This window comes from Siphateles boraxobius, unplaced genomic scaffold (genome assembly GCF_051911475.1).
Source record: "Siphateles boraxobius isolate OS27281-9 unplaced genomic scaffold, OSU_SipBor_1 22, whole genome shotgun sequence".
Lineage (NCBI taxonomy): Eukaryota > Metazoa > Chordata > Actinopteri > Cypriniformes > Leuciscidae > Siphateles > Siphateles boraxobius.
The window spans coordinates 31,212,604-31,224,872 of NW_027508833.1; the positions used below are offsets into that span (position 1 = coordinate 31,212,604).

At 42.6% G+C, this 12,269-nt stretch overlaps 1 protein-coding gene across 3 annotated transcripts in view; it reads left to right on the plus strand.

The window, feature by feature from the left end:
• The window catches only part of grid1a (glutamate receptor, ionotropic, delta 1a), a 373,012-nt gene that overhangs the window by 336,898 nt on the left and 23,845 nt on the right, over nucleotides 1–12,269 (plus strand). For all 3 annotated transcript variants that reach the window (XM_077239644.1, XM_077239645.1, XM_077239646.1), the window contains exon 9: nucleotides 10,678–10,779. In XM_077239644.1, coding sequence (XP_077095759.1) covers nucleotides 10,678–10,779 — 102 coding nt within the window. The remainder of the gene's footprint in view (nucleotides 1–10,677; nucleotides 10,780–12,269) is intronic.

Sequence of the window (12,269 nt, forward strand, 5' to 3'; positions counted from 1 at the left end):
TATTGTAGCCTCACTTCACCGCCGCTCGCCATGTTAAAGTGTGAAATGATAATTAAGCCGTGCACGCGCAGCGCGCCCCCTAACTTTAGAGTTATCAATTCTCAATATTATATTGAGAATTGTGGCATGCCTAAATTCTATTAATGCATTGTTGTGAGAACATAAACGTAAACAAATCTGAACGACGCTCGGGACAGTTGACGGGCCAGTGCTGCATCGTAACAAGGGTTTTAGCCTTGGCAATTAAAATATTCAAGCGCAAGACAACGTGGAAGGGAACTAAATTCGTTACTCGCTGTGTGGGGAGTTTTCTGTGCTCAAACATCCGAAGCGCACACCTAGACATCTGCATCTCAGCAGCATTAAATCTTACTGATGAGTATCCACATAAATACGGTCAGTTGTGTCTTAAGTGAACATAAACTGTTAAGAAAGAAAACGCATGTGTGTCAGTATATTGGATCCATGCATTAGATCTTAAAGTGACATCAGCCTAATGTATACCTGCTGCAGTCTGTGTCCTTAATGTTAATAAAACAACAAAACACAAAGAAAAATCACTCACTGCTCTTGACTGAACAACTTTTTTTAACTTAATAAGGATTAAACTATGTTTAAGTTATACAGTGAAGCAGGGACGTACTGTGACTGAAATTAATCCCGGGACTTTAAGATGGAGAGGCCTTTTATGCGAGTGACCTTGGCGCATGAGCAGAAGTATTTTTTTGCAGTTATTTTAATTCTAATTGTGTTTTTATTGTATAAAGAGAATCAGATTACACTGAAGACATTCAAGAAATTTTAGGATGACACCTGACTAAGCAGGTCACCACTGCACTAAACACAATCAGGTCAGGAAAACCTAATCTTCAGTCAGGTTATTATCTAGTATGTGGAACTATGGCATTTGATCATGTAAATATGTAATATTGTTCTGTATTTTTCTATTTTGTTGTGTGTGTGTGTCCTTAATCAAGCTTTGATTGATTGATTGATATGCCTTATATGATTGGCAACCCAGCCCTGCACACTGCCCCTGTACCTGTCACTGTTTTTGTACTGGTTCCATTCTCCTCATCCTCCTGCTCTTCTTTCTCTTGCTGCTTTCCTTCCTCCCCCTTCTCCTCCTCCTCATCCTTCTCTCCCTCCTCATCAATATGAATGTAGCATTTAGCTGCCTCTTGTGCCAATTTTTTTTTCTTTCTAATTCTTATTTTTTCGGCCCCACCCATTTCTTTCTCTTCTTTCCTTCTTTTCACCATTTTTACCGTCCGTCTCTGTTGCATTCACACACAAACCCGCCAAACATGACCAAAAGTAAACTCCTTTGATCGGCGCCTAGTTTGAGCCAATCGGATGTCAGGAAAAACGAGGATCAGTCCAAGTTGGGAGGGGCCGCTCGTATCCCTCCTCAGATTGAAAGTATTGGCTTGGCCCGGTCTGAAACACACACACAAACACACCTTGTTCCGCTGGAGCTGAGTGACCGGTTAGGCCGGTCGCGTATCATTAAAAAAAACCAAAAAAAACTGTTTGACCACCGGCCGGTCTTCGGCCTGAAATGGACCGGCCGTTTGGGATTGTTCCCGGTATTCCCGATGGCCAATCCGCCCCTGCAGTGAAGACTATGCAGTGTTGTTTTACATTTGATTGCTTTATTACATTTCTGTACCTGAAAATTGTAAATTTTCACTGGTATCTAAAATGTTGATGTCATAACTGCCTGTTTTTGCACAAACATTTTCATGGCTGGTAAAAAAATATATTTATGGCCAGTAAATCTTCTTAAGTCACAGGCCATTGGCAGGAATGGCACAAAGTTAGTTAGCGTCTGCTGAGACGGCGCGGCAACGCTCTTCATGGGGCTGGCAAATGGGTCTGTTGCAATATAGAATCTATAGTGGCTCGGATCTCGCATTTGCCGAGGCAGCGCGTTGATTACGGGTCTACTCTGCAATAAGATTCTGTGACTTGGATCTCGCATTTGTCAAGGCAGCACGTAGATCAAAGGTCTACATTGCAATACAGAATCTAGTTGCTCAGATCTTGCGTTTGCCGAGGCAACGCGTAGATTACGTCTCTACTTTGCAATAAAGATTCTGTGTGTGTGCGAGGCATGAACAGTCGCTCCCGAGGGTGCTGGCTGTGTTCATTGAGAAATATCTCGACGCGCATATCCGTGCGCTGTCGGATGTTTCAGCCTCGCACCTGTTGACTTTCTTCTTGGGTTGGAAGCCAAATATATTGTGAACGACTCGAATCTCGCATTGCCGAGGCAGTGTGTGGATTACGAGATAGCCTAACACAAAACAGTATTGTCTGGTAATTATGGCTGCATTTAATTTTAAGAAATTAAAATGATGAAATATTTCTGACTTTTGAATATCGGAAGTTAGATATTTTAATTCAGCCTACCATTCAGACCGTGTTTCACATGTACAGTGTTTATGGCTACATTTATTTCTGAGGAATTAAAATGATAAGCAGCGAACGCAGGCTTGCGGCCATGCAGTGTTCCTTCTGCACATCAAAAATCGTTTTTCGATTATCCCCTGCCGGTCCGAAAACGAGACAAAAATAACAGGGCTATCCCCCCCGTGGAGGGACGAGCGAGAATTGCTCTTCCACGGAGCCCTCAGTGTCGAGAACGAAACCGAAAGAGCCTCCCCTCAGGGGAGCCCTCAGGAAGTCGATGTCTCTATCCCGCCTTTAAGTGCGCTTCGGGACACATCGGTTTCCAGCTGCACGCTGCTCTGTCTGCCCCACAGGCTTGCGGCCAGGCAGCAATCGCGTCAGCCCATCGAGAATCGTTTTCGTTTGAGACTCAACGCGAAAAAGAGCGTGTTGACACCAGCCCAGAGAACCACGTTCCTGGGAGTGGTCTGGGACTCGGTCACGATGCGGGCATGATTGTCTCCTCCACCAATCGAGTCCATTCTGGCCACAGTGTCCAGGATAAAGCTAGGCCAAGCCATTACTGTGAAACATTTTCAAAGAGTGTTGGGGCTCATGGCAGCAGCGTCCAACATTATTCCATTTGGCCTGCTGCACATGAGGGCCCTCCAGTGGTGGTTGAAAACCAAGGGGTTCTCCCCGAGGGGGGACCCTTTCCGCATGATCAGGGTTACGCGCAGATGCCTTCGTTCCCTATCTATGTGGAAAAAAGCTTGGTTTCTGTCCCAAGGTCCAGTGTTGGGAGCGTCTTGTCGCCGGAAAACCGTTTCGACAGACGCCTCCCTCACGGGCTGGGGCGCGGTCATGGACGGCCGCTTTACGACAGGCCTATGGCAGGACCATCATTCCTCCTGGCACATAAACTGCCTGGAGATGTTGGCGGTGCTCCGAGCTCTGATGAGCTTCCTGCTGGACCTCAAAGGTCATCATGTCCTTGTGAGGTCAGACAATATGTCGGTTGTGGCCTATTTAAACCATCAGGGGGGTCTGAGGTTTCGCCCTCTATGCAGACTGGCGCATCAGATCCTCCTGTGGTCCCAGGGGAAGCTGTTATCTCTAAGAGCAACATACATCCCAGGGAGTCAAAATCAGGGAGCAGACATCCTGTCGAGACAGGGGCTGAGGCCAGGGGAATGGAGACTCCACCCCGAGGTGGTGGAGTCAATATCTCAGAGGTTCGGCCCACTGTAAGTGGACCTATTTGCGTCTCGAGAGACGACCCACTGTCCACCGTGGTTTTCCCTCACTCATCCAGCCCGCTGGGGTTGGATGCCATGGTGCAGACGTGGCCGAGGCTGCATCTGTATTCATTTCCCCCGAACGCTCTGCTCCCGGGAGTTCTAGAGAAGGTCCGTCGCGACGGGATCAGTCTATGGTTCTCAGACATTGTATCGCTCCTAGACGGCCCTCCGTGGGAGATTCCCCTCAGGAGGGACCTGCTGTCACAGGCAGAGGGCTCAATGTTTCACCCTCGGCCCAAGTTATGGAAACTGTGGGTCTGGCCCCTGAGGGGGCACAGTACCTAGAGGCCGGCCTATCAGCTGGAGTAGTGGAGACCATACTCAGCTCCAGAGCTCCCTCCACAAGGAAATTGTACAGCTTAAAGTGGAATGTCTTTACCAACTGGTGTAGAGAGCGTGAGGTGGATCCAGTTAACTGCCCAGTGGCTTCAGTTCTGGAGATCCTCCAAGATCGTTTTTCAGCTGGTCTTACCCCGTCCACACTCAAGGTGTATGTGGCTGCCATTGCGGCTTTCCACGCTCCACTGGGTGATGGACCTCTTGGGAGACAGAGTCGTACGTTTCCTCCATGGGGCCTGGAGGATGAGACCTGCGGCTCGTCCAGGGTTCCCACATCGGACCTGGCAGTGGTTCTCGAAGGGCTGGCCGAGGCCTTTCATCTTCCACCTCACGTGACGGCGCATGAGGAGAGACTTCATCTGCTCTGTCCTGTCAGAGCTCTAAAAGTCTATATTCAGAGGTCCTCTTCATGGCGGAAGTCGGACCAGTTGCTGGTGTGTTTCGGGTCGCCCAAGAAGGGTCTTCCCGCCTCCAAACAGACCCTCAGCAACTGGATTGTCCATGCTATTTCTTTGGCCTACCATGTGCGCAGTTTGCCTTCACCTTTGGCCGTGAGGGCTCATTCAACCAGAGGCATTGCGTCCTCTAGAGCCCTTCTCGCGGGGGCCCCGATCCAGGAAGTCTGCGATGCAGCTGGATGGGCCACCCCTCATACCATTATTAGGTTCTATAGCCTGGACATTCCGTCAACACCTGGCACTCTCGTGCTCTCGTCCTATGTGTGCCTGTGAGCAGCTTCACACTAGGACAGGCAGGGCGCGTTGTGGCATAGTGGGTACTCGTTCCCCCAAAGTGTCAATCGACGCAGTCCGAGTTCCCTCGAAAGGGAACGTCCTCGGGTTACGATTGTAACCCTTGTTCCCTGATAAAGGGAACGAGGACTGCGTCCCTTCGCCACGCCTTCCCCTGCCTGGGAGCGCTTGCTTCATCACAGAAGCTGACATCTCATGTGTGCCGGCGTCCTTTATAGCTTCCGCTTGTATGCCGTCACACATTACGTCATGACGCAACACCAATCAGAGATTGGCTTAGTTTCATTCATACTTCAGAGGCGCTACGCTGAGGGGCGTTCCCCAAAAGTGTCAATCGACGCAGTCCTCGTTCCCTTTCTCAGGGAACAAGGGTTACAGTCATAACCCGAGGACGTTCTTTATATCTATATTGACAAAAAGCTGCTGATACAGTTTCAGTTTAAATAGATCTCGTAGTAAATGGTGAAGAATAGTACGAATTTAAATATTTCAAACAATAATATATATACATCATAATCTGTTCAAATTGGCTCAGTGAGTTGTATAAAAAGCATCACATTTGTGATGTGAGTATTTTGAAAGTGTGATAATGCAGAGAAGAGGCGAATTTATCACTCATGAGAGTCTCATTTGATTTGATGAATAGTAATGAGTTTCTCTCACAGACTCAATAAAAAGGCCAAAAGACATCCTCTCTCTCTCTCTCTCTCTCTCTCTCTCTCTCTCTCTCTCTCTCTCTCTCTCTCTCTCTCTCTCTCTCTCTCTCTCTCTTTCACTTACCAATCACAGAAACAGTAGCATACTGAATCATAAAAAGTCAATTGCTTCACAATACGAAAAGAAATGTCAGAATCATATTTGCACCTTAAGAACACCTCTCTCTTTCTCTCTCTCTCTCCCTCTCTCTTGCTCTGCACGCCTCTGTCTCTCATACTGTTTCCTACGGTATTGTTTGTGTGTAATCCTCTCTCTCTCTCTGTCTCTTTGTTCCTCTGCCTCTTTTCCCTATGTGCTCTCAAGTAGAGACATCAGCTATCCAAGTTACAAACAATAAAAGCTGTGAACTCCTGCCGCACAGACCTTTAGTCTTGACAATATGTTCATGTCTTCACAGGCGAGATTCTGTTTGGCTTGTAGCACTAATATCAGGAACAAGAGATGAAAAGAACGAGAAGCTAGAAAACAGCACAAACCAGCTCAGCGTCTGCCAGTACAAAGTGGCCGACACAACACTCTGCAAAGACAAAAGACTGTCAGAGATGTATTATGTAAATACTGAAAAAAGGACTACTGAAGCCCTGACTTCCGATTGGCGTCTGTAAACAGGAAGCTTCATTCATATTGGTGAATCACTACTATTTGAGGGGTTTTGTAACTGTTAATGGGCTTTCTGTCAAAGTAAATACTGGGTACTGTGACACTACTCATCTATTTTGGTTATTTGCTGCTCTAATTAATTAATAGTTAACTTAAAAATTACAGTTATTTTGTTTTCTCACCTTGGTGTCATTCTTATATTAGCCAAAATTCTACAAAATTTCTCACGTCATGCCATGCAGGTTATAAACAACATGAGAGTGAATAAAAAATGACAGAAACCTCATTTTGGGGGTAACTGTTCCATTAAGAGACACGTGACACTGAATTTTAGTAAGTGTGATTCTACACACACTACACGCAGATGATAAGGACCTCTTTTGTGCTGGGGGATAGATCTGGCTTTCATGTGTTCACTGACAGAACATCTCCAGTGGACAAGCTAGGGCTGTAGTACTCAAGTCCGGTCTTGGACTCGAGTCAGGACTCGAGACCGTTTTTCTATGATCTCGGACTCGCTGGTATTCGGACTCGGACTTGGTTCGGTCTCGGCCACTGGTCTTTCCAAATACAGCTTTTGGTCTCGACCGAGTCCAGGTGTCTTTATTATGTTCCCAGTAAGCACACATAAAAGCCATTTATATGCGCGCCGTTTATTTGCTCTGGTGTGAGCCGCGATTGCGCCAGAACCAGCCAGTCATCGAGATATAATTCCACATGCGCACTCCCCGGAGTCTCAGGGGAGAAAGTGCCGCGTCCATGCACTTCGTAAATGTACGGGGGTGCTAGGGACAGACCGAACGGCAGAACTGTGTATTGATAAGCCTGCCCCTCGAAGGGGTATCTCAAGAATGACCTGTGATGGGGGGCTATCTGAATGTGAATGTATGCGTCTTTCAGATCAACAGTGAAACACTGCTATGGCGTTATTTTTTAGTCAACAGTTATGAGCGTGTAAGACATGCTCACGAGCACATAACACCATACACTGCTATTATGAGGTATTCACCATATGTCATCATTCTGTTTTCTTTAGATTAGAAGATTATATGATATCAAGGGGAATGTCTATACTTAAAAATCCTGGGTGTTGTGACTCTGTTTTTGCTTTTAGATCATATAATAATATATATACATATAATAGATATAATATATATACATATATATATTATATTATATATATTATATATTATATATATATTATATACATATAATATATATATACATATAATAGATCAAATAATAACCCAAAATGATTGTCTTGATAATGTCTTGCACAAGACTTTTTTTTTCCCTGTCCTGGACTCGGTCTTGACTCGGCCTCGAACCTTTTTGGACTCGGTCTTGTCTTGGACTCGAACCTCTTTGGTCTTGGTCTTGTCTTGGACTCAACTAGTCCTGGTCTTGGACTTGTCTTGGACTCGACAAAGGTGGTCTTGACTACAGCCCTAGGACAAGCCACATTGCGCTCTCATCTCTGTCAACAATCACCTTATTAACTATTTAGAAACACAGGCAAAAACTAAAAGAGAAAAATGTGTGGGAAAAATAGGAAATAAAGAAGAAAAAACACTGTCAGCTTCACCTGGGAAAACAGAGCAGAGAGAGAAGATGGAGGAATTATTTCACCTCAAGTGTGTATGGCAGAAGAGATCTCATATTTACATCTCTCTGAAATCAGCTGAACAGCTATCATTCTGATTCAACTTCAGTCCAAAGAATACAACATACTCAATTCAAAAATCAATCTCAATAGTCTGGCAAAATATCTTCAATTTAAAAAAACAAAGAAAACTTTCATAATCCCACACCGTGGAGCCAAATTGGCAGAGATGAGGCCAGTGAGACCAGACGCACGATTGCGAATATGATATTGTTTTTTCACAACAGTTCAATAGACAAGAAGTTAACATTAAGTAACTTACATTTTAGACACAATAGTACCAATTACTTTTTCTTATTGATGGAGCAAAAATAGACAAAGTTCCAAAGTTGAATCACTGTTGCATGTATTATAGCAGTTTCATTCCTGAAAGTGTTTGAACGAATCACCTATATGAATGATTAAATGAATCAGTGACATTTTCCAATGAATCACTTGGGTGAATGATTCAAATGACTCACTCATAAATACATTCCCTTGTTTCATTCCTGAATGATTCAGTGTTTTTTAATGAATCGCTTGAGTGAGTGATTCAATGGCTCACTCGTAAAGATATTCACTTTTTGTTTATTGTTTATTGTTTATTGTTTTTGTTTATATTATTTTGTTTACAGGTTTGTTCCTGAATAAAGAAAGCGTTTTGTGTAAATTATTCAAATGAACCTCTCATAAAGACTCTTATCACAACCTATGGGTTTAACCTGTAGTAAGAGACACAGAAAAATCCCCACTAAACAAAGAGAAAATGCTCAAATTATTTAATAAAATAAGCACTGCGTGATTTCAAAATCCTAGCATGTTATTATATCTTTGTTTTTCTTTCTTTCTTTCTTTTTCTTGATTTGATAATATAAAATTTAAATATCTTACTCGTAAATCTTTCTGAACTGAATCCTCTATCCCGGATGAAGTAGGTGCTATTATTGTGGGAGGGATTGTGTATTGTGTATAAAGACAAATGACACGTGTCATTAGGGAGGGGGGGTCAAATGCTGGCCAAACAAGAGCCAAGGATGATTTCAGAGTCAGAGATTCTTCTTTTCAAGATGTTGGTGCAATGGCCTGCCAAATCCGTCACGGCGGAACGGATCTGGTGGGATATTGGGATTATGATGAATGGGTTGAAATATGATGAAGATAGATACATCATGGCTTTCATCTTGAAGTGAGGCACTGTGTTTTTCAGAAGTGCTGTCATTGCTCATGGAGGGAGAATATAAGCAGTTTCCTTTTGTCATTTCCACATTTGCTCAGTAAATGGCTAATATCCTGCTAATGTGGTGACTCAGGCCCTGTTATACATGGTATTAAGAAGCGTTTTCGTCGATTGGATCACATATGGATGGCGCTAAATACAGGTGTAAATACAGGTGTAAATGGTGTCTAAAACATTTTAAGCCTGTCCACTTTCAACCACTTGCAGAGTAGTTGAAAAAGGTAGTTTGACCGGATTGCTTTCGTGGTTTTCATGCTCATGTGGTTGAATGCGTCAGCCACAAAAGACCAGATACTCTCCGCCTACTGAAATAATGCATAAACATAATGGGAAGCACGCTAGCCAGATGAGATTTAAACTTTGTTGACTAAAGACCCAAGTTTGGTTTGAAGACGAAAATCATACTAACCATACTAATGGTTCTCTTACCATTCTCTTAGCATTCACAGCACAGCGTTCAGCGTGGTCTTCCAGCTATCAGAGCAGAAATGAAAGCTGCTGCTCTCCGTTTGTTTTTCTGTTATCACCTTTCGCTCGTGCATATGTAAATTAGATCTAAAGATCTGAAAAAGCCCATACATTTACACGCCCATAGACCCACCCCGTGAAGAAATCCGAAGAGATAATACCTGTAAGCTGTAAATAGTGTTTGTTCGTGGATTAATATAGAGATAATGGAATAGAGTTCTTACAGAAATGTATGTTAGGGAATGTAATTGTAGGGAATAGTGAATGAGTGTATAGGGTGTGATTTGGAACACAGCCGCTGAGTGTCGACTTTGAGCACTGTTAATTTACAGTATGTTCCTATAGGCTACTTTCTCGAAAACGACAAATATCACACAGAATGCATTTTTTTCTACGGTATATTCTGCTTTTTTTTAATGGAAAACAGCATGTTACTGTCAAAATTTGCCCGTTTTTTTTTTTTTTTATAGCAATTTTTACAGTGTAGGAGAGGAGAAAGTGTGCCACATGTCAAAAAGGTGCCCACAAGGCTATGGCTCCAACAACATCATCATAATGTCATCATATTGTTTATTTTATTTTATTTTGATATCTATTTGCATACTTTGTGACTTGCACAGGATGATATGCACTACAGCAATAAACACCTAAAACTAATCTTACCTAAAACTTTACCACTATTATTTTAAACATTTGTAAATCCATCAGGAATATTACAGTACATTTACATGTCAAATTAAGATTTTTATTGTGATAGATGTTGATTTAGCAGTAGCATCACAGTTGAAAGCCTTCTGAAATTAAGATTCATTGTTCCTCTTAGTATTGTTTTTAGCTTTATAGTGATTTCTGTGCTGATATTGGATCTAATCAACAGCCTGTAAAAGCATATCGACAAAGAGCAGATATGTGTATGTGTGTGCTTGGGTCTGTGTAGAGAAGTGGAAAATGTGACAGCTGTTGCCTAGGCGACAACCGTATATGACCATTTTCACCTGGATGTGTGACAAAAGCACAAATAGCCAAAACCCTGTGATGAATCCTGAAAGAGCTGCTGATTTCTGCTCAAATTTCAGGGGTCTATCATAGACGAATAAGTGTTTGGGGACAATAACTCATGTAAGGTCATCCCTGGCTTTCAGCAACTGTCCAGTTTTTTTCTTTGCAATCATTTCTGCCATCTCAAACTTGATCAAAACTCAATCTCAATCTCTCGCTGTCTTCCAGCTGGCGACGTGGGACTCTGACCGTGGGCTGAACGGCAGTCTGAGGGAGAACCGGGTTGAGCATGGCATGCAGGGGGTTACTCTGAAAGTGGTGACCTTACTGGTGTGTATTTCAATGCATCTGAATAAGCTCCCTGTAGGTCCAGTCAATGCCTTGCTGATGTCAGGTTACTGTACAATCACTGTAAAATAAAAAGAATGACATCATTTTTATTCTGTAAGTAGGACTAGTTTCTGGAGTGACATTCCTTTCAAGCTGTAATTTTCCCTCTACCTAAATGAATTATTAATGAAAGAATGTTGTTTAAGGCACTAACCCCATTCCTAAGCTTACATCTGATTGTTAGATAGTAATGTAATTCCAGGGCTAGCAAGGATAGTGATTGTTCCAGTCAACTCCCTGCAGGTAATGATCGGATGGTAGGAATGTTTTTCCAAGAACATGTCCTACATGTCTAAATGATGTGAAATGCAGAGAAGCATTCCATCGTCATTTTAGTGTCATCACAGATTAAAAAAACGAGTATCATGAAAGAAAACACTTTTTTTCCTGCCATCACAGGCTGCATGCAATAACATACACCAGGACCAGACTAGTCCAATTCATGAACAGAAAGAAATATTTTTATTTCATGATATATGATGAGACCAAAAGACAAAAAACACAGCACAACTGTTTGAAAGAAAACACGTCTTTTTTTCCGGAGTTGCCATCAGGCTGCATGCAATAACATACACCAGGACCAGACTAGTCCAATTCATGAACAAATTACTTTTAAATTGGTTATTTTTAGAGAATTAAAAACATAATATACTGCAACAAGTGTATTAGTTCCATTCATAAACGCATGATTCTTATTATCTGAATATTTTAATGAATCGTTCAAAAAGACTAAGAAACTTTCTATACTTTTATGAAAGATATATCACAGTATACTTAAGGCAGGAAATGTGTTGCTGTGAGATATCATTGATCACAATCACATCTTTTTTATGCCTGTCATAAACAGCATATGTTTCAACACAGTTGTGCTGTGGTTTTTGTCTTTTTGTCTCATCAGACATCAGTACTTTAGTAATACAGCGTCAGGGATTCCTTTGGGGTTTGATCTTTATTTATTCTCCAGTCTATCACTGTTTTGCTCTCCCTAAATACAATTACAGTTCACTATCTTGAGCCTCAGATATTTCATCCATCCTTATTTGAGTGCACAGGGCCAGTTTCACGAACAGTGAGTTTTGTTTGGTGGCGATATGCCTTACTGCAAATTGCCCAGGTGAATTTAGAGAGGTAATTTCTGTCTGATGAGGCATTGCACGCTTCCCTGGCTATGGTGTAATAGGTCAGCTGAAACACTTCATTTAAATTAGCCTGAGACCAAAGGGTCCCATCTGTCACTGGTAAAAGTGTCACGTCAGCCTATGCTTTGAATGTGACAGAGAGCCAATCTGACCACAAGTCACGACCTGAACAGACGGATTCACCACAGAAATAAGGTTCGCAGTCAATATTAAATCTTTATTTGTAGAAATATGTCCAAACCTATTAGACAGACTGTTCTCTGGCTTCCCCTTCAAATGAATAAATGATAA